Here is a 25091-nt window from a genome sequence, read left to right on the forward strand (position 1 = left end):
AATGTGTTTGTGGATATGGGGATAGGAGTCAGTGTGAAATGTGTTTGTGGATATGGGGATAGGAGTCAGTGTGAAATGTGTTTGCACATAAGGAGATAGGAGTCAGTGTGAAATGTGTTTGTGGATATGGGGATAGGAGTCAGTGTGAAATGTGTTTGTGGATATGGGGATAGGAGTCAGTGTGAAATGTGTTTGTGGATATGGGGATAGGAGTCAGTGTGAAATGTGTTTGTGGATATGGGGATAGGAGTCAGTGTAAAATGTTCTTCTGGGCCTTGACCATGCTGCAATCAAGAATAGACCTTCACATAAAATAGTGGACTACCCCTGATTTAGCCCTTAGTTCTGTACTAAGTTGAACACTAGCTAGTATTATCTTGGTACCAATTGCAACGAAAGAACACAGGGAACAAAGTTTTTGATCAGTTGATCCCCAACTTTAGTACAGAGGAGAGTAAGAGGAGTGGGGGAAGGGACATGAGAGTAAGAGGAGTGGGGACAGGAGAGTTAGAGGAGTGGGGACAGGAGAGTAAGGAGTGGGGAAGGGACAGGAGAGTAAGAGGAGTGGGGACAGGAGAGTAAGGAGTGGGGAAGGGACATGAGAGTAAGAGGAGTGGGGACAAGAGAGTATGAGGAGTGGGGGAAGGGACATGAGAGTAAGAGGAGTGGGGGTGGGGCCAGGAGTAAGAGGAGTACGGGTGGGGAAAGGAGAATAAGAGGAGTGGGGGAAGGGAAATGAGAGTAAGAGGAGTGGGGACAGGAGAGTAAGAGGAGTGGAGGAAGGGACAGGAGAGTAAGAGTGGGGCGGGGACAGGAGAGTAAGAGGGGCTGTGTTCTTGTACTGCATAGTTCAAGTATAACTTTGAAACTATTATGTTAGGCGTTATTAAATTTATCTTTATTCTATATTTGTTAATAATTATAATAGTGCATGTGAATATTAATAGGCACATTTTAGAGTACATGTTCAAATAAAACATATTTTACAAGATGATATTAAGTTACCCTTTCACCACTGAAGTGATATCTGTACGTTTCTATTTACACGTTCAGAATTCTGTTAACTCAACACTAAATTAAAAAAATAATCGCTTTGTTTAATACTTTGAAAATACACATCAAATGGTTCTATTCATGACTAAAACATTAGTACAGCTCTTGGTCTAAATAATCAATGGACTAACTTGTTTTACAGTCCTCTAGGTGAAGATGACAGATAAATTGTGTTTGTTGCAATTAAGAACATCCTAAAACCTATTTGAGTCTATCTGGAAGCACTTGATTCATTGCAATTGAAACTATCTGCAGACTATCATTAATACTGTCCTCTGTACTAACCACAGGATCAGCCACAGTTAATAGGCTACTTTCAGTTTGTTGCAATTCATGCACAATGTCTGACTGGCTGTACAATACGCAGAAATGAGTGGGAGCAGCATTTTTCAGGTAAGGAGTGTCTGATTTAGTGGGGTGAATGCCTGCAGTGGGATTGTCTGCCTGTACAGTGCTAGAGTGTATGGGTAAGAGTAATGGCTTTGGCACCCAGGTTAAGTAAAATGGGTATTGAAATGACTGTATGTAATTGAATATGAGATAGCTTGGGATTGGAGTAGAGGTAAAATCATCACACTTCTGCCAAGGCCCTTTGTCACCTAGCAACTCAGAGATAGAGCACATCACAGTTTCACATACACACTAACAACACACCACATCTTCAACAGCGGCACAGACACGCTAACAATGCATGTCTAACACGCAATATTGCAGTTGCTTCTTTGGGTTTTTTTGTGCGCTCCAACAAGATTTAATGCTACCTCCAATTAGCAAAACAACCTTCTCGTAAGTCCCTTCTCAATTTCCTGTTTTCCAGGCTTTATTCTCCTTGGTGAAATCCAGTAACTCTACCACCACACTATAGAGTTTGTGCAGCAGATATTAGAACCTCACACTCACTTTGACGTGTATGGGGTTAGGGTGGCATCATGAGGTATCCTAATACGCGCTGCACAGGAAGCTAGTCTATGGTGTGGTGGCTGGATAAACTGGGTAAACAGACTTGAGAAAGTTGTTGTGCTTAAGGTTTTGAAAGCCTTGGTTATCAGTACATGGAATATAATTGAACAGCGATCATTGCAAGCAAGATGCTTACTGAAGCTTACGGTTGGTAGATTAAAAAAAAAGAAGTCAGTTTTGTGATCGAAGTGAAACACCCTCCATTAAACTTTAATGGCAATTAAAAACATAAAGTTAAACAGCAAGTAGCTTCAGATGTCATTTTCATTTTACATTTCTCCATTGTATGGCTTTTGCAATCATTCAGAGAGTTCTGGGTTCTGTTCTGTTGCTCCAACATTGATTTCTGATAATTTTGTAGTTAAGATAAAAGATCACAATGTCTCCTGATTGGATGGAGTGAGGACAACTGTTCCAAACCAGCAGATTTAGAGAATGGTTATAATACTCAGAATAATTACAAACACCATAAAACAGTAAAGAAGCAATTCAAATATAAAGCAGCTCTTTAAAATGCAGCCCATGAGAGGCTAGCAGGCTGTTTTTCCTTCCTGCCCCAGTGACAGCACTCTCAAATACTCAGGTAGTGCATCTATACTGTATACACAGAAATGTAGGTACACTGTTCTCCAGCGACACCTTATAAAACCGCAGTATCCCCTCCTGTGTGGAAGGATTTAGGCCACAGCAGAAAGAAACAGAGAGTTCACCCTCTTCTAGACCCTGCAGAAAGAGTATATGAACAATACCCTACAGGGATGTCTAATACTGGTTGAGACCTGCATATGTCAAACATGTTATCTCCTGAAATTCAGTTAAGGTTGAGTTTATATTATAAACCATTTAGTACAATATACAGTAATATAATGCATTGAGTTCTATATATTTTTAAGGATTAAATAAAGTTTGTTCATGATTCTAGCCTCAGAGTGTACGTGTGCAAGTATTTATCACTGTTGTAAAAACTACAGTATATACAAAGCTGTGTGCAATATTTGAGTTTGGTCACCAGAGGGCCTCCTGGTAATGGATACAGCTCAGTACAGAAGGGGAATGACATCATGGAACAATTAATTAACCGCTCCACTTCGGACCTACAAAAGGGATCAACCATTCTCCACCTTTCTAGGGGGATACTGCTGACTATACATTAAAAAACAACAGAAAGGTAAAGTAAACCTTACATTTACAGCAACATTTAGTTTGCCACCTATATGAACAAAGATCTCACTATCACCAAACTGTCCAAACGACTGAGAGCTATTCTGTTTGTTTGTTTGTTTTTATATATATATATATATATATATATATATATATATATATATATAGTTTGTTTGGTTTGTTTATACATAATTCCTGATTGTTTTTAACATAATGGAAATGTAGGTGTCTTCAACAAACAGAATTTAGAGATTACAAGTCTACTGTATATAACAGATTAATTAGGGGTGCTACTGCAAATATTTTCCCATATAGGTAATTATTGAAAAAGTAACTGCCTTGAACTCAAAGTGCAACATCTTTAACACAGATTAATAAAAGTGGTGAATTTTTTGCATTTTAACGGCAGCCCTGCGGCTTATTTATTACAGTCGGTTCACAGAGTAAAATACCACTTTTCCTGAGGATTAAAACAAAATGAAAAAGCTGCATCAAATTCTCATTAAAAGGGCAGAATATTCCTTTTCCAGGACAGGAATAAGCTCACACTCTTTCTATACATCTACATGTTTATATCACATCTTACTATTACATAATAGTTTACATACGTCATAGTAACAGAATTAAAAAAGGACAAGCCCAGTTTTCACAAACACCTTGCACAAGAACACAAACTCAGTCCCGGCGGGACATGGTCCTACGGCCGCAGTCACTACTGCACATCACAACCTGGAGAGGATTTGATTTGAAAATTATCAAAAAGTAAACAAAATAAATAAAATCAAATAATAATTCCAGTATGGGTTTCCAATCAGATAATTCAAAACAGCAGGACAAACCGCGAGTTGGGAGACAAAGATCCGAACCTACCAAAAACCAGCAAATCACAAAGCAGACACTGCCCAATACATGGAAGCATGCTGATATATTGAATTGAATTCTAGAAACTGCTGGCCAGCATTTCCTTTTACAGGCACATTCTCTTTTAATAGCTTTTAGCTGCTGCAGCTGAAAGGCCATGGTGTACAGGATTCAGTTTCCAGTTATGCTGGAACTCCTGAACATGGGCATGGTCTCTGTGACAGTACCCCATGGTGGACAGCATCTTTCAAATCATTCAGAACCAAGGGGCCAACTGACTTAAAACACCAGCACTAGCCCTGCTTCAGAAATTGTTTTAATGACAAAGGGCTAGATCTCTTTTCAATCTTCTGTCTTCAGCTTGTTTAATAAACTGCCCCCCCCCCCCCACACACACACAGACACTAGTCAAAACATTTGTCATTTCACTCAACTATCTTTTAGTTTTTTTTTTTATTCTGCGCACCTACATGGCCATTTAAACAATATTCCTAAATGGTGGTGCGAACCAGGACTAGGTGCCGGGCTTGGGCTGGTGTCACCCCCTGCTGTGTACCCACCTGGGATACTGATACTAGCCTAAACCAGGAGAAGGCACAGGTGAGAAGCCGCTGCTCCCGCCCGGCCCCTCCCAGCAGGCAGTGCGGCAGGAAATTAAATTGTTGGTTGTGGGTCGGTTCTGGACTCTGTCTAGACTCTGTACAAGCTTGCCCTGTGCTGTGCTTTCTCACCCCTCCCTCCCTCTTCAGAGCCTACATCTGGTTCTCATAGGAGTAGTTGGGGGTGGAGGAGTACTGAGCCTCCCCGGGTGGTGGTACCATGGCTCCCTGTGCCGCCCCCATGGCTGCGTTCTGGGCTGCCTGCTGCACGTGAGGGTTCTTCCAGGCCCCCGTGGTCCACTCATCCTGGGCCTTGCTCATGCTGCCCCCGGAGCCGCGGTAGAAGTTGTGCACCTGGGGGAAGGACAAGGAGGAGGAGGAAGGAAGGAATGCGTCACAGACCATCAGTAGTGTTAAAGTCATTCCATACATCCATTCACTATATAAGCCTCAAAAGTAGTTTTGTGTAGAACTATATAGCGTTTTTAGATTACAATAAGCAGGCCAGTTGTTTACAGTACAGATTACATTTGCTCTGATAAATGTAAACAATAAGCAGATGTGTTTTTTGCATGTAAAAAGCCAAATGTGTTATCGCCACATGATCCGTTTCAATTTATTTGCATAATTCCTGTGTGCTGAACTAAAAAGAAAGTAAGACATTTAAATATAAATTACTCCAGAATATACAGTTGGATTCACTCAGGTACGAAACACATACATTTGTGAAGGAAACGTTTGGTTCCTTACCTTAGTGAGAGCTATAAAAGAGATGACAGCAACAGCTGTGAACATTATAGTTGGGATCAACATGAACACTGCAGAGACAGCATTAGTGCCGAAAAATGAGATTGTCGCTATCCATCCGCTGCAGAGGAAACAAAAAAACAAGGATCAGACCAGGGCAAGAACTCTTTAAAGGGAAAGTTACTATTTAAAATCCAGCAGCTTTAGTTTCATCATCACTGCCATCCTCATCATCGTTTAGTTCAACTCTTCACTGGAACTGTGAAACACTCAGCTTCAGTACTTGCGTGTGTCAGGTCTGTGTATTGTCCCTGCGACGAGAGGGAGGTGGGAAGCAGAGCTTTACAAATCGTTTGTCTTTTTTATCATGAAAGAGAGATATGTAGAGAAGACCAGGTCTTCCATGCATGGTGGGAGCTTGTTTTTGTTTAAACTGAGGTATGCCCCAATGCCTTGTATCTCCATGTCGTGGCAGTGCCAATGGAACCACAAGGTTCACTCTGAGTGAATGGCAATATACCAAAATATGAAGAAAAAAAAACATTAAACTAGAGCCAGTGCTAGTCCTTTCTACCAGAACACTCAAATAAGGAGGTGCCAAGCCTTTAAAAACCTTAAACACAAAACAATGCCAATGAAAAAGCGGTTCATAAGGGAGAGACAGCCTAGTTTGAAGTACACTTGACAATGAAGTGTCATAGAGGAACATTAATTATACAGTACAACGCATGTATGTAGAGACTGCTTTTAAAAGCAAACTGGTAAATATACTGACCGAAATCTAAAACATCGAAGATAGTAGCAGTCACTATCATGAACCTGCTAGACAGGGAAAATGCCCAATTTAGAAACCCCAATGTATTTATATGATAAATAAAAGCAAGATGTTCACCAATCCATGTAACTAGACATTTATAAAAAGAAACTCTCTAGTAACTCTCCATGTTATGTAACAATAACACAAGTCAGAGTTCCAATCGCCCTCTTATTAGAACAGAAGAGCAGTGTTTTTGTCTTGCATACATTAAGTAATAATCTGTCCTGAAATGCAGTCTGCAAATCTCTCTGTACTGCCTGTACCCAAGTATCCTGCCGTATACAAAATAGTATCATCAGCATATAAACGTATATTAATATTACCCAGATCAGATCCCAGTCCATTTATATAGAGGGTAAAGAATTGGTCCAAGCACTGAGGTACCCCCTTACATAGAGGCTTAAAGGTGGAAATAACGCCATCAGCTCTTATTGCTTGTGTTCAATCTTCTAGGTAATCATTGAACCAATCCACATCCCTCTCATGCAATCCCTTTTTGCACAGAACTATATGATCCACAGAATCAATGGCTTTGGATAAATCCGGTAATAAAGCACCAACACATTTACCAGCATCCAGAGCAGGTGATATATCATTCATCACCTTCAGGACTACGGGTTGAGTGCTACGTTTCAAACGAAATCTAGACTGATGATTTGCTAGGATACAGTTCTGTTCTAAAAAGCTCTTCAGTTGTTCATTTACTAAACTCTCAAATACTTTGGCAATAGCTATATAGGTCTGTAGTTGTTCAGGTTTGAATGACCACCTCCTTTAAATATAGGGACAACATATGCAAATTTCCAAACTGAATTTGAAATAAGAGAGAGATATTAACTAGATTGGCTGGTCGTTGAGCAATCAGTGCTGCTGCCTTGGTGAGCAAATCTATCACTTCATACGGGACATGTTGCCTCCTCAAGCTCTGCAGCTCAAAATGAAATGAAAGCTCCTTCGGTCATACAACCAATCACTTCATACGGGACATGTTGCTTCCTCAAGCGCCGCAGCTCAAAATGAAATGAAAGCTCCTTCGGTCATACAACCATTAGTAATACACTGACGTACCAAGACTGCTGAAGGATACACTATAGTCCCAATTTAAACTGAAGAAATAACCACAAAAAAGGAAAAGAAGAAATACATAAAGCAACTCAATACAAGCATTGTACAAATCTACTAATAGTATACCATGGCACAAATGAAAATATCGAATGCATTTGTAATTGTTACTCTGACCTCTTCGACCTCAGGTGAAGAGGCTAAGGCTAACGCGTAAAATAAATTTGATAGAATGGTATAATTATGATGAAATTATTAATAAATCTGTAATACATGAATCCCATAAATTGATCTTAAATATTGCATAAAGATCCCACTCAAATAGTTCATGCAGGCCAGGTCTTGTTGGACGCCCCCCTTCCCAGGGCAGTGCAATGGTTTGATCATGAAGAGTGCTCTTACCAGACCCCCCAGCCCGGGATACCAACAGCCTGGATGATGCTGATTACCGTCTGAGCCATAAAAACGAAGAAAAAGGCCATGAAATTAAAGGAACTGTCTGACCTACAAAGAGAGAGAAATACAAATCATTTGACTTCCTGGTAGGGGTAAACCAATGCCAGCATGTATCCCTGAATTGTGATACACTGTATTATATCAGGATTGAGGTGTGTATCATGATACACTACATTATATCAGGATTGAGGTGTGTATCGTGATACACTGTATTATATCAGGATTGAGGTGTGTATCGCGATATACGTTGTATTATATCACGATTGAGGTGTGTATCATGATACACTCTATTATATAAGGATTGAGGTGTGTATCGTGACACGCTGTATTATATCAGGAATGAGGTGTGCCTCATGATACACTGTATTATATCAGGATTGAGGTGTGTATCGTGACACATTGTATTACATCAGGATTAAGGTGTATATCGTGACACACTGTATTATATCAGGATTGAGGTGTGTATCGTGACACATGTCCACATGCACTACACAGCTACATGCAGGCCACTGAATGTGTCAAGATAGGCGGGGGTCGCAATCCTGAAACTTGTATTGTTACTTCATTCTTTTAATTAAAGAAGAGTCACTCTTGAGTTGTACAGGTATGCATAAAGCAGGGAATCCTGTAGTTGTTTTGTATACATTAACATTTAAATAAATACTAAGACTATTTCAAATGTTTATTTTTCAGAATGTAAAGTTTCTATTGGATCTCTTGTATATTTGTAAAATCTAGCAGTCTCACTAATCACAGCCAGTTGGGACCGATCCCTGTTCAGATTAGTGACTGATTGGAGTCTGTACTATATTAATATGTACTGTACCATGTGACTGGTCTAGTTTTTGTTTTATGTTTCATCAGTAATAAACATTGAATAAAAAATATAGACACTGCTCACGGAGATTTAAATTTGAAGTTTGGTTTCCACAGCTGTTATCAGCATGCATTTCATTATAATGGCATGGTTCACATTATAGGTCTATTTGAATCTGTGGGGCTTGGATTATAATTGTTGAAATTTCAATCAGTATGGTAATTATTATTATTATTTTGTGGTTAAAAGTTGGGTAAATATAACAGACTGATGAAGCTTCTACAAGCTTGCAGATAAGCTCTATAGTTATGTTTTGTACACTGATTTTATGAAGTGAAATGAAGCCACACCTCCGTGAATGTAGAGCTGTAGACTTAAACCAAAAACTGTGAGCTAAAAAAAACATTTTTCTTTTTAAACTGGGAATAGATGCAGTACTACAAATATGGTGTGATATGTGCGTTTTCAGATTTTCTCGACAGTATACATGCTTCCCATATGCAATCTCATCTTTGCCTCTCAATAAAATAAAACCTCAGTAATTATTATTTTATCTTACTGCATGTCATTCAAACTGATCCATCAGGAGCATCCTTTGTGTCATTTATTGATATGTATTTATTATACACCACTCAAAAAATGAAAGGACCAAACCTAAAAAAATATGGCAACAAGATACAGTAAAAATGTTGTGAAAGCATCAGCCAGGCAGACCTTCTCGTGTTCTTCAATAAACTGTGACAGCTGTTGAGATGCATTCTGCACCGAAAGCAGGTACTCCATTTACACTTCAGATCTGATTGTTAGTCGAGTGGTGCTCAGGTAATAACATTGTTTGTGGTTGTTGGTTTAGGAATCAAGGTTTCTAATGATTACAGGAGATTTTGATTTTGACTGAAATCCAGACTGGCAGAGCTGTTCAAATGCTGGAAGCTGCGGACAGTTTAATGTGACCTCTTCTGTTGCAGCTCTGTCATTGGGCACCTGTTCCATTCACTGAATAATCAAGATTGAATCTGTCGACTGATGATCGACGTGTTTGAGTATAAAGAGCCCAAGCAGAACGATTTGCTCAATTCAATATCATTGAATATGATCGTTTTGGATGAGACTCACTTACACCGTGGGGAGGCATCTGCATTGGAGGTCGCACAGATATTACTGTGCTTCCCAGTGGTTGATTTATAGCTCTGCGGTACATAGACACAGTCTTGGACCGTGTAGAAAAACCATTTGCTGGTGCGATTGGCCCCGATTTGTTCTGATGCAAGACAATGCCCATTGTCACACTGCCAGGATTCTCATGGATTATCTTGAGCAGGAGACTACAGAGGTTATGGACTGGCCAGAAAGAATCCGGACCTTTCCGATCTTCTAGAGAGTTGCGTTTGTTAACGTTGTAACCATCCACGTGACATCAGAGCTTGTTGCACTGACTGACGAATGGGGCTGAATCCTCCCAGACGTCACCTGTCACCTAATTAGAATCATGCAGCGTCAATGCAGAGATTGCATCAATGCCAGAGGAGCCCATACTCCATACTGTTTTTAAAATGTCTGAAAACTGATCTCCGAAAACAAAGCCTCTAGGCATTTCCATGGGACTTGTGTTCAGATAAGTGTCATTGGTTCTACGCATTCAACACAATTCATTTCCATGGGTCTTGTGTTTAGATAAGTGTCACTGATGCTATGCACACGACACAATTCATTTCTCTGATAATTCCAGTTTGTAATGAGTGCTCCCATGAAATACTTTCATTTTTTTGAGTTGTGTATAAGTATTACATCATATTATAGAACAGGCTACGGGGAACACAATGATACAACAAAAAACCATGAAACGTTTGGGGCAGACTGGTCTCATTTTATTGCAGTAAGACCTATGTAGCAACATGAATAAAAAAGTGGAGGCCAAGTTGGGTCTTGTTAAATGCAGCCAATTTAACATTACATCTTCACAGGGCTGATAGATAAAAATGTTATATGGCTGTTCTCTTTTTTTATAGTTTTTTTTTTTTTTTTTTTTTAATAGTTTTTAGGTGTATTTATGAACAGATACCACTTTTTTTCAACCATATTGCTTCAGACCATAAGCCATGCTGACTTTTCACATTTCTGTTTTATTTTATTCCAAACTCGAGTCACATACTTGGATCCGGTGGTCACAGGAGATCATTAAATATGACAATGAATTAAAACACATGCAATGAAATCCACCACCATTCAAATCTTTCAGAAGTAAACGAAAATGCTTTTAGAGCAGTTTCTTTATTTTTTAGATGCATTAGTGGTGTCCTACTTACTTGAAGGCTTTGTAAATGGGCCTAAACCAGCACACATAGGAGCAGGGAGTGAAGAGGATGAGCCACAGAATAGCCATTCCGAAATTGACAGCTCCTCCTCCGCCACACATCCATGCCAGGCAGCCAATCAGATTCATTGCCAGAGTGATGCTGTTCACTGCAAACACACGGAGAACACATGCAGTAGCACACACAAAGACAGACAGACAGGCAGGCAGGCAGACAAGAGGCAGGAAGGCCCAGGCCAGCCCACACAGACTGTCAGAACACCAGTGGTAACTCTTTCAGCACAGAGAGAACTGAGTCTGCTCAAAATGTCTACTTCTTGTATTACAAATGATTCTCTAAATGTAGAGTAGGGAGAAACGCATATTTTTCAAGTTGGAATTATGTTTGTTTTTTTCAGAATTTAGATACATTTTCAAATATTCTTTCATTTTCTAATCAGCTAAAAAAAAAATTAAAACAGCCCCACACCCTTATAGCGCCCTCTGGTGGCCCTGAAACAAATCCTTGCAAGCCCATTTAGCTCTATGTCAAATACAATCTTCATTAAAAAGTTATGGTCAGTTATGCTCAAATTGTTGTCCCAGCGTAACAAGAAAAATGCATTGGCTAAATGTTCCTGTCCAATAACACTGCTCTCTCTCATGCTCAAACAGCCACTTGTCAGGAAGTTTAGTCACAGACTCTTTTTGTAAAGCAATCCAAGGGACCCAGATTCAAAGATGAATGTCCCACCCTGTGTTATAAAGAATGCCAGCTGGTTGTTAGTGAGTAGGTTAGTCACAGCAAAACCAATCTTAACATTACATCAGCTAAAACCAAATGGATGGATTAGCATTTTCCAACTGGAGTTTTTTCTTGTGGACAGCTGAAAGAAACAAGTGGTGAAAGTTATCCTGTTAATATACCAATATAATCTGCAGCCTCATGCTTTTACATTATATGTATAAACACAAGTTTGCACCCCATATCAGTGAAAGTATTGAAGAATAAGGGGGTTATTTAATGCAATACTGTAGTATAGAAGAACAGTAGGGGCTAAGTCCAGATATTAAACTCTCTTAATCCAGCAGTCTGCTTATAGGAGTTGTGCTATCTGTCTTACTCGTACCGCTCCTGCAGGCCTGGCATTATTCCCCATGTTTAAAGCTCTATGTTTCATGGAGTTTTACTTTTTCTGCTGCTTGTTATTCTGGTAAACTATATATAATGGATGAAAATGAACTGAATGCTGGTAATATATATATATATATATATATATATATATATATATATATATATATATATATACAGTACTGTGCAAAAGTTTTAGGTAGGTGTGAAAAAATGCTGTAAAGTAAGAATGCTTTCAAAAATAGACATGTTAATAGATTATATTTATCAATTAACTAAATGCAAAGTGAGTGAACAGAAGAAAAATCTAAATCAAATCCATATTTGGTGTGACCACCAGTAAACTGTCTTCAGCAACCTCACCTTGTTAGCTGAGTTTGGCTGTTCCTCACCCAGTTTTATTCCTCCTACACAGCTGTTTCTGTTTCAGTTGATGATTGTGTTTCAACCTACATATTGAATTGATGATCATTAGCACCTGTTTGGTATAATTGTTTAATCATACACCTGACTATATGCCTAAAAAATCCCTGACTTTGTGCAAGTGTACCTAGAAGAATTGATGCTGTTTTGAAGGCAAAGGGTGGTCACACCAAATATTGATTTGATGTAGATTTTTCTTCTGTTCACTCACTTTGCATTTTATTAATTGATAAATATAAACTATTAACATGTCTATTTTTGAAAGCATTCTTACTTTACAGCATTTTTTCACATCTGCCTAAAACTTTTGCACAGTACTGTATATACTGTATATATACAGTATATATATATATATATATATATATATATATATATATATATATATATATATATATATATATATATATATATATATATATTTTAGCTCAAAGAGCCAGCTGACATACAGACGTGCTCAAATTTGTTGGTACCCCTCCACAAAAAACGAAGAATGCACAATTTTCTCTGAAATAACTTGAAACTGACAAAAGTAATTGGCATCCACCATTGTTTATTCCATATTTATACTTTGCTTTTGATTTTTTACACAACATAATATTGTAAATAAGAAAACAAATGAAAATGGCATGGACAAAAATGATGGGACCGCTAACCTAATATTTTGTTGCACAACTTTAGAGGCAATCACTGCAATCAAACGTTTTCTGTAGCTCTCAATGAGACTTCTGCACCTGTTAACAGGTAGTTTGGCCCACTCTTCCTGAGCAAACTGCTCCAGCTGTCTCAGGTTTGATGGGTGCCTTCTCTAGACTGCAAGTTTCAGCTCTTTCCATAGATGTTCGATAGGATTCAGATCAGGACTCATAGAAGGCCACTTCAGAATAGTCCAATGTTTTGTTCTTATCCATTCTTGGGTGCTTTTAGCTGTGTGTTTTGGGTCATTATCCTGTTGGAGGACCCATGACCTGCGACTGAGACAGAGCTTTCTGACACTGGGCAGTACGTTTCGCTCCAGAATGCCTTGATAGTCTTGAGATTTCATTGTGCCCTGCACAGATTCAAGGCACCCTGTGCCAGGCACAGCAAAGCAGCTCCAAAACATAACCGAGCCTCCTCCATGTTTCACTGTAGGTATGGTGTTCTTTTCTTTGAAAGCTTCATTTTTTCATCTGTGAACATAGAGCTGATGTGACTTGCCAAAAAGCTCCAGTTTTGACTCATCTGTCCAAAGGACATTCTCCCAGAAGGATTGTGGCTTGTCAATATGCATTTTAGCAAATTCCAGTCTGGCTTTTTTATGTTTTTCTTTCAAAAGTGGAGTCCTCCTGGGTCTTCTTCCATGGAGCCCACTCTCGCTCAAAAAGCGACGGATGGTGTGATCAGAAACTGACGTACCTTCACCTTGGAGTTCAGCTTGTATCTCTTTGGCAGTTATCCTTGGTTCTTTTTCTACCATTCGCACTATCCTTCTGTTCACTCTGGGGTCGATTTTCCTCTTGTGGCCGCGCCCAGGGAGGTTGTCTACAGTTCCATGGACCTTGAACTTCTTAATAATATTTGCAACTGTTGTCACAGGAACATCAAGCTGCTTGGAGATGGTCTTGTAGCCTTTACCTTTACCAAGCTTGTCTATTATTTTCTTTCTGATCTCCTCAGACAACTCTCTCCTTTGCTTTCTCTGGTCCATGTTCAGTGTGGTGCACACAATGATACCAAACAGCACAGTGACTACTTTTCTCCATTTAAATAGGCTGAATGACTGATTACAAGATTGGAGACATGTGTGATACTAATTAAAGAAACTATTTAGTTTGAAATATCACTATAATCCAATTATTTATTATCTTTTCTAAGGGGTACCAACAAATGTGTCCAGGCCATTTTAGAATATCTTTGTAGAATAAGCAATAATTCATCTCTTTTCACAGCTTCTTTGCTTTATTCTATGACATACCAAAGGCATGCAGGTATACATGATAAAATAGCTTTTAATTTCATCACTTTTCAGGAGGAATGAAGCATTATTTCAATGAGCTGTAAGGGTACCAACAAATTTGAGCACGTCTGTATATAAATATATTTTTTAAGAATGAAACCATTTATAACAAAGGGGTTACAAGCTTTATTCTAAGCAACATTATTGCTGCAACCCTTTCTTGTTCAGGGCAATTCACTGGTTTATTTCACTTATTTAACTGCATCAACACTGCAGATCGGTTAAAGATATCTCAAAACTGCTGGTGTTCTTGTAGGATGTCCGGGGGATGATCAGAATGTTTCTCTTGTACATAAGTCAGTTTTCAGCATTACTATTCATTCAAAGGCACATCTTGCTATTCACCCCGTGTACATCCTGTCGTTGTTAACGGTCTCACACAGGCAAACACTTCAGAGGAAAGTAAAGAGTGAGAATGTGCACTGAGTGATCCCCAGCCAGTAACAGCCAGGCTCCAGGTCAGACTCTCCTGAAAAGATGCTAACTCACAAGAAAATAGAACTAATCTCAAACTAAAACGGGATACTAATACAACTTCGTACCACTACCACGTTTTAAAATAAAATGACTTTTATACACATGTGGAAATGCACCAGGATCTAAGCAAGCATTCATTTAAGAGGAAAGAAAATGATTGTCTGTCCTAAATATATAAACTATTTAACTCAGTTTACATCAATTATCTACAGGATTGGGCAGAAGTCACAAACATAATGAATAACGAACACTTTTCTTTTTGATTAAAATATAAAGAGTGAGTAGCTTCAAATGTCAATTTCATTGCATTTTTCACATGGTGTTTGCTATCGTTATCATTTTTCTCTAAATCTTCCTCTACTTGGCTTTGAGCTGCTTTGAGTTTGTCTGGACAATCCTGAGCTGGGACTGAACAGTCTTCCTCATTCCATGCAAATCATGTAACAGCTTCCTCGCTGGTTATATACTTCCATTCAAATCATGTGACAGCTTCCTCGCTGGTTATATACTTCCATTCAAATCATGTAACAGCTTCCTCGCTGGTTATATACTTCCATTCAAATCATGTGACAGCTTCCTCTCTGGTTATATACTTCCATTCAAATCATGTGACAGCTTCCTCGCTGGTTATATATTTCCATTCAAATCATGTGACAGCCTCCTCGCTGGTTATATACTTCAATTCAAATCATGTGACAGCCTCCTCGCTGGTTATATACAGTTGTAGTCAAAAGTTTACATACCCCAATGGAAATTTATAATTCCTAGAAATTTCTTTAAAACAAATAATTATATGAAAATTCTTTTGTAGCAAAAGTTTTGCTTAACAAGAAAATGTCTACAATTATTTAATTGTTTTGCAAAAATGCTAATTCAAAAAGTATTCATACCCTGACAAAGAAAATGAAAATAACAACTAGTTGAGGCACCTTTAGCAATAATAACCTCTTTTAAACAATTAAGATATCTGTCAATTGGCTTTTGGCATGATTCTTTAGTGATTTTTGACCATTCTTCAACGCAAAATTGTTCCAGTTCATTCAAATTCCGAGGACTTCTCTTGTGCACAACCTTCTTCAACTCATACCAAAGATTCTCAATCGGATTTAGATCGGGACTCTGACTAGGCCATTCCACGACCTTGATTTTATTCTTCTTTAACCATTCTGAAGTAGATTTTGATGTTGCTTTGGATCGTTGCCATGTTGGAACGTCCAGTTGCACTTTAACCAAGTATTGTAGCGGAGGGTTTCAGGTGATTGGCCAATATTTTTTGGTATGCTATGGAATCCATTTTACCCATGTATTGGAACTAAATTTCCTGTGCCATTAGAGGAAAAACATCCTCATTAAAGGCTATTACCACCTCCATGCTTGACAGTAGGTATGGTGTTCTTTTCTGTGTACGCCTCACCAGACTTTCTCCAAATGTAACGTCTATCAGCATGACCAAATAGCTCGATTTCTGTTTTACCACTCCACAAAAAAATAGACCAGAACTCATATCCATCATTCAAATGCCATTTTGCAAACTTTAAGCGATTGTCCTTATGATGTTCCTAAGAGTGGCTTTTTCCTTGGCTTGCGACCATTGAGACCTTCACCATGCAATACTCGACCTATGTTTGAAATGGAAACCCCAGTACCACTTGCAGCCAATTCACTTTGAATATCTTTGGCAGTCAATCTCGGTTTGTTATTAACCATCCTCACAATTCTTCTACTTGTTTTGGTGAAAGAACCTTCTTTCTTCCAGACCAAGGGAGCATTGTGACAGTACCATGAGTCTTGTACTTCTTGATAATAGAAACAATAGTTGAAATTGGGATACTCAAATGTTTGAAAATCTTCTTGTATCCTTCTCCAGCTTTATGACAATAAATAATTTTCTTCCTAAGGTAGCTCTTTAGTTTTTCCCATATTGATGTATTGGTAATGACAGCAATCATCCTATGCCTAACCTTTTTAAAATGTTCATCTACAATCCAGCATTTTCTAGACTTTTCTAGAATTAGGTTCTACATTATCATATTGAAATGTCTAGCACTTTGTAGACAATACTATCATAGCATCAAAGGGTATGAATACTTTTGAATTAGCATTTTTGGAGTTTTGCAAAAAAAATTGCTGAAATAAATAATTGTTTAAATAATTATTTTTTCTAACTTTTTTTTCCTCATCCACAAAAGCAAAACTTTTGCTACAAAAGATTTTTTTCTAAAATCCGTGGAGTACGTGGGGCTAGCAGAGTTCAAGAGCCACTGTGCCACATGTGTAAACTGAATTTTACTTCTCACAACAGAAACTAGTATATGTACAACTATGGATATCGATAGTTACAATTGCATCCATAACTAATTAAACTCTCAATTGTAAGATATATACCACTGTGGCAATGTGCCCCACCCTTGTGTGCATTTGTGTGTTATATGTTGTATGTTGCATGTGTTAATGTTGGTGTATAGTCATTGGTACACGGGATATAAATGGGTGTGTGCAGCACGAGTATTTAAATTGTATATTTGTATTTAGGCACGAGGATGGCACATCACTTCACGTGCATTTAAAGTATTTAATATGTGAGCACAAGGTTGCACGTAATTAATTCACGTGCTGGGATTCAAGTGAATAATTAATTAGTAATTGAATCCCAGCACAACAGTATATATAGGTGCACGTTTGACTCACTCGGGGTTGTGTGTTCGGTGAGTGGAGAACGGGATTGGAGACGGAGGTTATTGTGATAATTGTAAGAAAAATAGAAGCTCACCGTGTTTGTCTGTGTAGTCCGTTTTGTTTGTCTGTTTATTTTGGCTACCAGTGCCGTGCCCTGTGTTTTTGTATGTTACAACCTTTTTATTTTGCTGTTCTGTTTATTTATTAAATGCTGAGCGAGACCATTCGCTCAGCTCCACCAAACTCCACCTCTCTCTTGTTGTTTTACTTCCTGGCTCTGGTCTGACGCCACCCACTCCGGCCATCTTTGTGACAACCACATACAGACTAGAAGTGTTTATCAAGGTCTTCTATAGCAGTGTGAACCCCACACTGTTGTTAATCCTGTACAGGGACCTGCTTTAGATAGCAGTTTGCCCTGCCTGTCTTGCTGTTGGGGGTGCTGTGAGGCTGGGGGTCCCTGCTCCTTTCTGCAGCAGGATCAGTACTTACACATCCAGAGGTGATACAGACGCTTGGCCATGGTGCGGTGCTGCTCAGGAATCTCATTGAAGTCTTGGTAGAAGCATGGCTTCAGGGGAATGAACCCAGGCAGAGGGGGGAAATTGTCGATTTTCTCTGGGTGGGAAAAAAAAATCAGGTAGAAGATTTTAAGTCCTGCATCGTTTGTACTAACCAAGTTTCATCACAATTGGATACTAAGTGGTTCTCCAGATGTAAAACTCTGACATGGGGACAGAATAATAGAAATCTACAATAAGATGAAGGGAAACGGGAAATCAGAATGTGACTAAATCATAATAGCTTGTGGAGAAGTCTATCATTCAATAATCAATCCCAGTTTCGAGGCTTCATTAGTAAAGAGGGTCATAGCTTCAATTAAAACGAGATTGCAGGCAGAAATGAGAATGTACTGCATTTACCTTCTAGCTCTTCCTGTACCACATTTTAATGCAGAATAAAAACTGTAATATTTCAGGGGCCACAGCCCAATCTAATTGAGTGGTGTAGGTCTATATCTGTAAATGAAATCTAGAAATAAAACTAGGACAACCGCAACAGAAAGAACTAAAGGGAAGTGGCAGATATGATCAGCTCTAATGTTTTGTCAGCAAACTAACTTTGCAGGAAGACAATTCTTCACAACACAACGACTAACTACATTGGAAACAAGTCAGTTCAAAGCCAAACTGGCAGCTTCAGCATTTCATTTGCATGTGTTGGAAATAACTTTGAAATGCTCCTATAACTGAAATGAGTATTTTAGGATTTCATACCAAGAAATAAAAAATAATCTGAATCAAACATGCTTGTTACTATATAATCATGCTCATGCATTGATTTGAGCCATTAACAAAGCAATATTTCAGAAGTTATTATTTTATATATATATATATATATATATATATATATATATATATATATATATATATATTGTGATAAATGTACAGGAGTAAGTAGTAATGCAACATAGAAGTGTGAGGTTCTATAGTTGCATTGTTACAGGGCAATTTATCACAAAGATTTGGGGATACGTCTTTAAATTACCCCACAGAGTAGCTGTCGTAGGGCTCCACTTCTGGGATGGCTAAAGGGCTTAATTAATAGCAGCTGGAAGGGGGAAGGGGAGCATTATTTAAGACGGTGAATAGCGAGGAGAGGGATAATGAACAGCAACAGGGCAGTCGGTGCAGGAGAGAGCGTTATGCTTTGTGTGTAGAAACAAGTGTTTAAAAATTAAGCAACGTGACCAGGAGCGTGGGACTCGTTTGCAAACAAGCATCAGACCAGGAATACACGGAATACTGTGGAGGATACCAGCGAAACAAACTACGGACACGGCAAGACAACTACGGTGCAGCAAGGTAGTTGAAATAAACTTTTAATATTCTCAACGGGAGTGTGGTTGGGATTTTAGAAGGAGACCTGTGTCGTATATTTTTACGCTGGGAGCTGTGAGTGAAGACAGCAGCCAAAGACGGTTTTATTCCTGCGGTAACACAAGCGTGGAGTGTGTTGATATTTTTCTAAAAAGCGTGTTCACTGAACTTGGAGTGCAGGGTTCAGTAAATAACCCGCATGTGAAATAACGCTGGCACCAGAGACTGTACTGTTTCATAGCAAGTAGCGCGTTGTGCAGATCGTGCTTGTTTAAGGACTGAGTATTATTCAAAAGGAACCCCAGGACCCGCGGAGATGGGAAATCCCTGTAACAAATAACTGTGTGTTGGAACCACGAGTAATGGACTGTTTAAAAGAGAGTCAACACAGTTAAGTTCGAGTCTTTTATTTTTTTTAGTTGTTGGCTGGAACAAGTTCGTGGTATATTGAGTTGGCTGTGGAGAAAACAAGCCTTGTTATTGTCTTTATTTTTACTTCATAACACGCTGGGATTACGTCATCCTTCTTGCCCGGGACTTACCTGCAGGGGGCCCTCCCGATCATCAATGGACCCTGGAAACTCTCAGCAGGGATAATACAATTGCAAAAGTCAGAAAGGGAAACCAACCTGGGAGCTCTCCTGGTGGCGAGTGGTGGAATTGCAAGCCAGGAGACGTACAAGTGACTGAACTCTTATCACCCCAGAGTGTGTGTGGTGGTTTTTTTTTGTATTTGAGTTGGGTGAGGGCTAGCCTTGCCCAACTGTTAAGACTAGGGACCTGAAGTAGTTAAGACTAGGGCCCGGTGAGTGGGCTAGGTTTTTATTTTCTGGCAACCCCCTGGAAAGTTGTGTTTTTTTTCACTGTAAATAAACCCTCACTAGACTTCATTTCCTGCCTCTTGTCTGGTCCTTCATTAGGTTACCACCCCGAAACAGAGCTCCAAGCTCACAATATATATATATATATATATATATTATATATATATATATATATATATATATATATATATATATATATATATATATATATATATATATATATATAAGGACATTTGTGACATGAAGCATTACACTTTTTAAATTGTGTTTCTGAAAATACAATTTTGACACCAATCATGTCAACTGCAGACAAGTCTGACGCTCAAACAAATAGATACTGTATACAGTCTGGATTCGGGAGTCTTTTTATGATATACTGCAAAAACCATGTAGATGAGACTATAGCCTACTATATGTGTATTGTGTACAGCATGTATATTTATTTGCAATAAATACCCTTGCACTGCACACCTCCTGCTGTAGAAACACAACAGCTAACCTCTATATTTGAGATGCATACCTGACACAGTTAAATGCTGAAGAGGAATTCTAAACGCTTTACACTTAAACTAAAAACTATTAACATCCTTAGATGGAATAGTGCTGGTAATATTTTTTTAAATAGTCTCACATACAGTCGCAGACAAAAGTATTGGCACCCTGCACTTAATGTAAGATCATTCAAGAAAGCATGTTAAATGCAAATTTTGTGAACATTAGCCACCAATTAATATGACAAAGACCAAAATACACAATTGCTTGTACTTTAACAAACAATCTTTACAAAAAATAAAAAAATAAAAGCACTGAAGCAAGTTCAAATATTTGTTCATGTCAAAAGTATTGGCGCCTTTACATTAAAAGTCTGTAAAAATGTAACTAATTAAAAAATATATTCATTGATTGAAAACCTTTCCACAATAACTAAGCTGCATTATAAAGTCAATAGCCAGAAAAATTGGTAATTATTTCCAACATTGATAAAAAAAAAAGTTTTGCCAACAAAGAGTTGGATCTACGTTTGAGAAATGCAGTCGTAGCAAACGGTAAATGGCCTTCATGAGCCCTAGGAAAGGATTAGTATGTGTGCTAAGTAGCGAAAGGGAAAGGCTTTGGACAGGTTGGCCTGACAGTTCATTCCCTGGGTCGGGAAGTCAGTCAGCCTGGAAAAAGGCTCCGGTGCAGGAATGTATTGACCTGGAAGGTAAACGAGGTAGCAGGTTAATGTGGTGGTGGGCGTGAACGCAAATGGTCCTGAGCAGGGCTGAGAGCTAGTGCTGTTACTTGTCCTTTATTTTTTATTTTGAAAAGTTTGGTATTTATTTTTTCTCCAGGGACCCCAGGGAAATTGCCCACCCCTGAATTCTACAATAACCACTCCATTCACTTTGCACAGTGCACATTAGAATATGAGCACTTGAATTACATCCGCATTGCATCTAAACTGTAGTCACACAAAATACCAACGAGAGGGTTTATTGATCGATTAGACTCTATATATCACTATCGCAAGACCTTTTTTTATGCACCCCCGTTATTTGGCACCCTAAGCAGCTGCCCATGCTGCTTATCCACAATGTCGGGCCTTCATGTGTGGGATTAGTTTATTAGCTACAATCACTTTAAGAGACACTGGTCACATAAACACTGGTGGTACTAAAGTTAGAGCTACTAGCCTTCTCTAAATGGAAGTGCTTTAGACATTCAAAACTATTTTAATACAAGCAACACTGGCCCAAGCCCACTAGAGGCCTGGAAGAATACACTTAAATATGCTGTCATGAAGCAGAGTTCTGGGGACTGAGTGAAACAGTGATAACAGAGATTGTCTGCACATTTAAACTGACTGAACAGTCAGCTAGGCACACAGAGGGGGAGCATCTTACCTGCCATGACTGTAGCCGCTGGGTTTACTGCCGTTTATAAAGTTCAGTGTAGACCGCTGCCTTCCTTCTCTGCAGAACAGAAAGAAAAGTGAATGTACATTTAAATTAGAACAATACTACAGATAGGTCATTTGATTTGAATTACAGCATGATACAAAGTATTACTGACAGACGGTTGTAGCAGTGTTTTGTTTTTGCATACTTGATATACTGCTGCAATTTGTATAATGTGTTTGTTTGTTACAGTTGGGTGGTTTGAATGCTGCAGTGTTGTACAGTATGCATGATCCTGCAACCTCACCAAACCTGTGAAACTTGTGTCTAGGGGAATGCCCAGGAGATGCTGTTGTAGGTTATTCCATGCAACATAAAACCCAAAATCAACCTCGCTAAAATTGACAAAAGAAAGAAGATAAAACCACTGAACAGCCACAAGTGGTTTCAACCAATAGTGACATTTTCGGATAGGTGACAATTTCTACAGCCTTAACAGCCCACGATGCAGTACATAGCTTCCAGCCCACTGTCTGAGTGGAAACAGACAAGGTCTTTGATGACAAAAGTCTTTTTCAATGTCAGATTTTTTTTTTTTAATTGAATTGATTTTGTTTCTTAATATATTTCTTGATTTTCTCATTTTACTTGCAGGTCATTCTGTGACACATCAGGACACCATCAGCACAGTACCAGCTCAGATCCTTTAAAACGTAATCTCAGGATTCATTTTTACTAAAATAATAATAATAATAATAATAATAATAATAATAATAATAATAATAATAATAATAATAATAATAATAATAATAATAAATTACATTAAAACCTGATTTTGAAGCAAAAGTGAATGACCTTTACCGACAACTGATATACCTGAAAAAAAGTGAAGAACTTATTCTCTCTGGACTAGAACTATAGAGCACGTGCTACAGTTCACATTTCAGGAATGTCTGGTTTAAGGCTGTTGACCCAGTGCTTACAGTAACACAAACTTCCCTTGCCCTTTCCTGGCTCCATTGCTTTGAGTACACAATAGATAGTGCCTCTGGGGCCCAAGTATTCAGCTGCAGAATAGGGTGATTATTTATTGTGCATGACTGATAATCTGAAGCGAAGAATGACTGGTTTGTCCATAAAGAGATGCGGGGGGTCTTGTTTTCAAATGAAAATACATACATTTTTTTCATGCTTATAATAATATAATATCTTTATTTTTATATAGCGCCTTTCAAAGTGGACCACCATCAATAACCGCTTTACAGAGATAGGCTGCGAACTGTGCATTACATGCAGAGTCACTTACAATAGGACATTGATTTAACATCTCATCCACAGGATGGAGCACAAGGAGGTTAAGTGACTTGCTCAGGTCACACAGTGAGTCAGTCAGTGGCTGAGGTGGGATTTGAACCGGTGACCTTCTGGTTACAAGCCCTGGACTTTAACCACTAGACCACACTGCCTTATGGTTTTTATAGCTCATGTTTGTTGGCCCCAGAGCAAAGGAGGGGGGAAACCCCTTTTAGAAACTACAGCAGAGTGGAGAAACTGTATACAAAACATCACAAACTAATGCCAACAGTAATACAAAGGCACACATTATTTATGTTATTTTTAAGTGGGTGTATCTTAAATCAGGGCAACATTGTGGTCATTGTGTTTTAGCCATGATGTCATCTTTAATTGAACCAGGGAACCGTGAAGACGAACAGATATAAAGCCAGGCGCATGTCTAGCTGATACCATAGCTGTTGCGAGACAAGAATTATTCCATATAGAAACAGCAGGGTTATCTATGACATATGAGCATATACTAGCCTTTCAGGGACGTTGATAACAGTACCGATAGCAAATTCGGCAATATTAGTTTTGAATGCACAGTCTGTGACAAGTGTGTGGGACAAAGCCCAACCAAGCTCCTGCAGAGCATGCACATTGATGACAGGTGTACCTTTCACAATTTCAGAACCAGTCGCTGACCATCGGTACCGAAAAATGCAACGACTAAACCGAGACTCGTTCTCCTTAGATCATAACATATGTCAACAAAAGCCTTTCTGGCACTGTACCCAGCACGAGTCCATGAAAACCCGAAAATACACCCGAGCTGCAATGTATGTATATGTATGCACCTCTTGTTTTGTAGCTGGTGGAAATTTCTGGGTCAGATTAAAAGACAAATAGACGAAATCACAATGTCTTGATTTAAACGTCAACATCCTCTGCAATAATTATTTTTAATAAACACCTGTCTATAAAAGTGCACATACATGCTTATGTCCAATCCCAATGCCCTAAGGAATTCGGGCCTAAATAAGCAGGATGCACGTCGTCTTCCTCTGCTTCCAGCTTCCATTGGATAATTAAAATAACCTCCTTACCTTCTCGTGTGTCCAACAGCAGTGAAAGGTACCGGGAGTCAATGTGTGTCGCTTATTACTGCATGCTGTCTCGACATGGAAATCGCTAAACTGTGTTATGTGTGGAGGAAATTGTTTTGAACGACAGCTTGCAATGTATTTTCTAAGGTCGTGGGTGTAAGAAGCAGCACTGTTCGCAGACGAATCCCTTTCCTCCCCTTGACTGTCCCAATCTTCAGCGGAGAGGCTAGGCTGAGTTCTCGCGGCAATACAACCGCCTATAGGCGCCTTCTCGCGAGATATCTCGCCGGAGTTAAATGGGGGGATGGCGCTCTCCGTGGTGCTGAAGGACTGCAGTCTGTACTCACCTTGCCAGAAGCGGTACATTTGGCAGTTAGAACCTGCTCTTCTGTTCTATTTGACTAGACATCTGTCATGCAGGGCTGAATTAACGCAGGGGCTTTAGTGGCTGCAGCCCAAAGCCTCAGATTTTGAGGGGCCCCAAATAATAGATATAATTTATAATACAATATCTAAAAAAGGAATACGAAGCGTGACTGTATGGATCAGAACAACACATATGTTTTACCAAGCCGTATTGCGTTGCAGGAGCAGGG

The 25091-nt window shown here is 39.0% G+C and overlaps 1 protein-coding gene across 1 annotated transcript; it reads right to left on the reverse strand.

Annotated features, from left to right (window-relative positions):
* Positions 1-470: 470 nt before the first annotated feature.
* On the reverse strand, positions 471-24750 carry LOC117428453 (secretory carrier-associated membrane protein 5-like). The gene is made up of 7 exons (XM_058994871.1): positions 24496-24750; positions 22118-22186; positions 18023-18148; positions 10840-10996; positions 7663-7764; positions 5385-5502; positions 471-4988 (listed from the first exon to the last, which is right to left on the reverse strand). The coding sequence occupies exons 2-7, from the start codon at positions 22122-22124 to the stop codon at positions 4788-4790; spliced, it is 711 nt and encodes a 236-aa protein (XP_058850854.1). The 5' UTR covers positions 22125-22186; positions 24496-24750; the 3' UTR covers positions 471-4787.
* Positions 24751-25091: the final 341 nt, after the last annotated feature.

The sequence above is a fragment of the Acipenser ruthenus genome, chromosome 21 (assembly GCF_902713425.1).
Source record: "Acipenser ruthenus chromosome 21, fAciRut3.2 maternal haplotype, whole genome shotgun sequence".
Lineage (NCBI taxonomy): Eukaryota > Metazoa > Chordata > Actinopteri > Acipenseriformes > Acipenseridae > Acipenser > Acipenser ruthenus.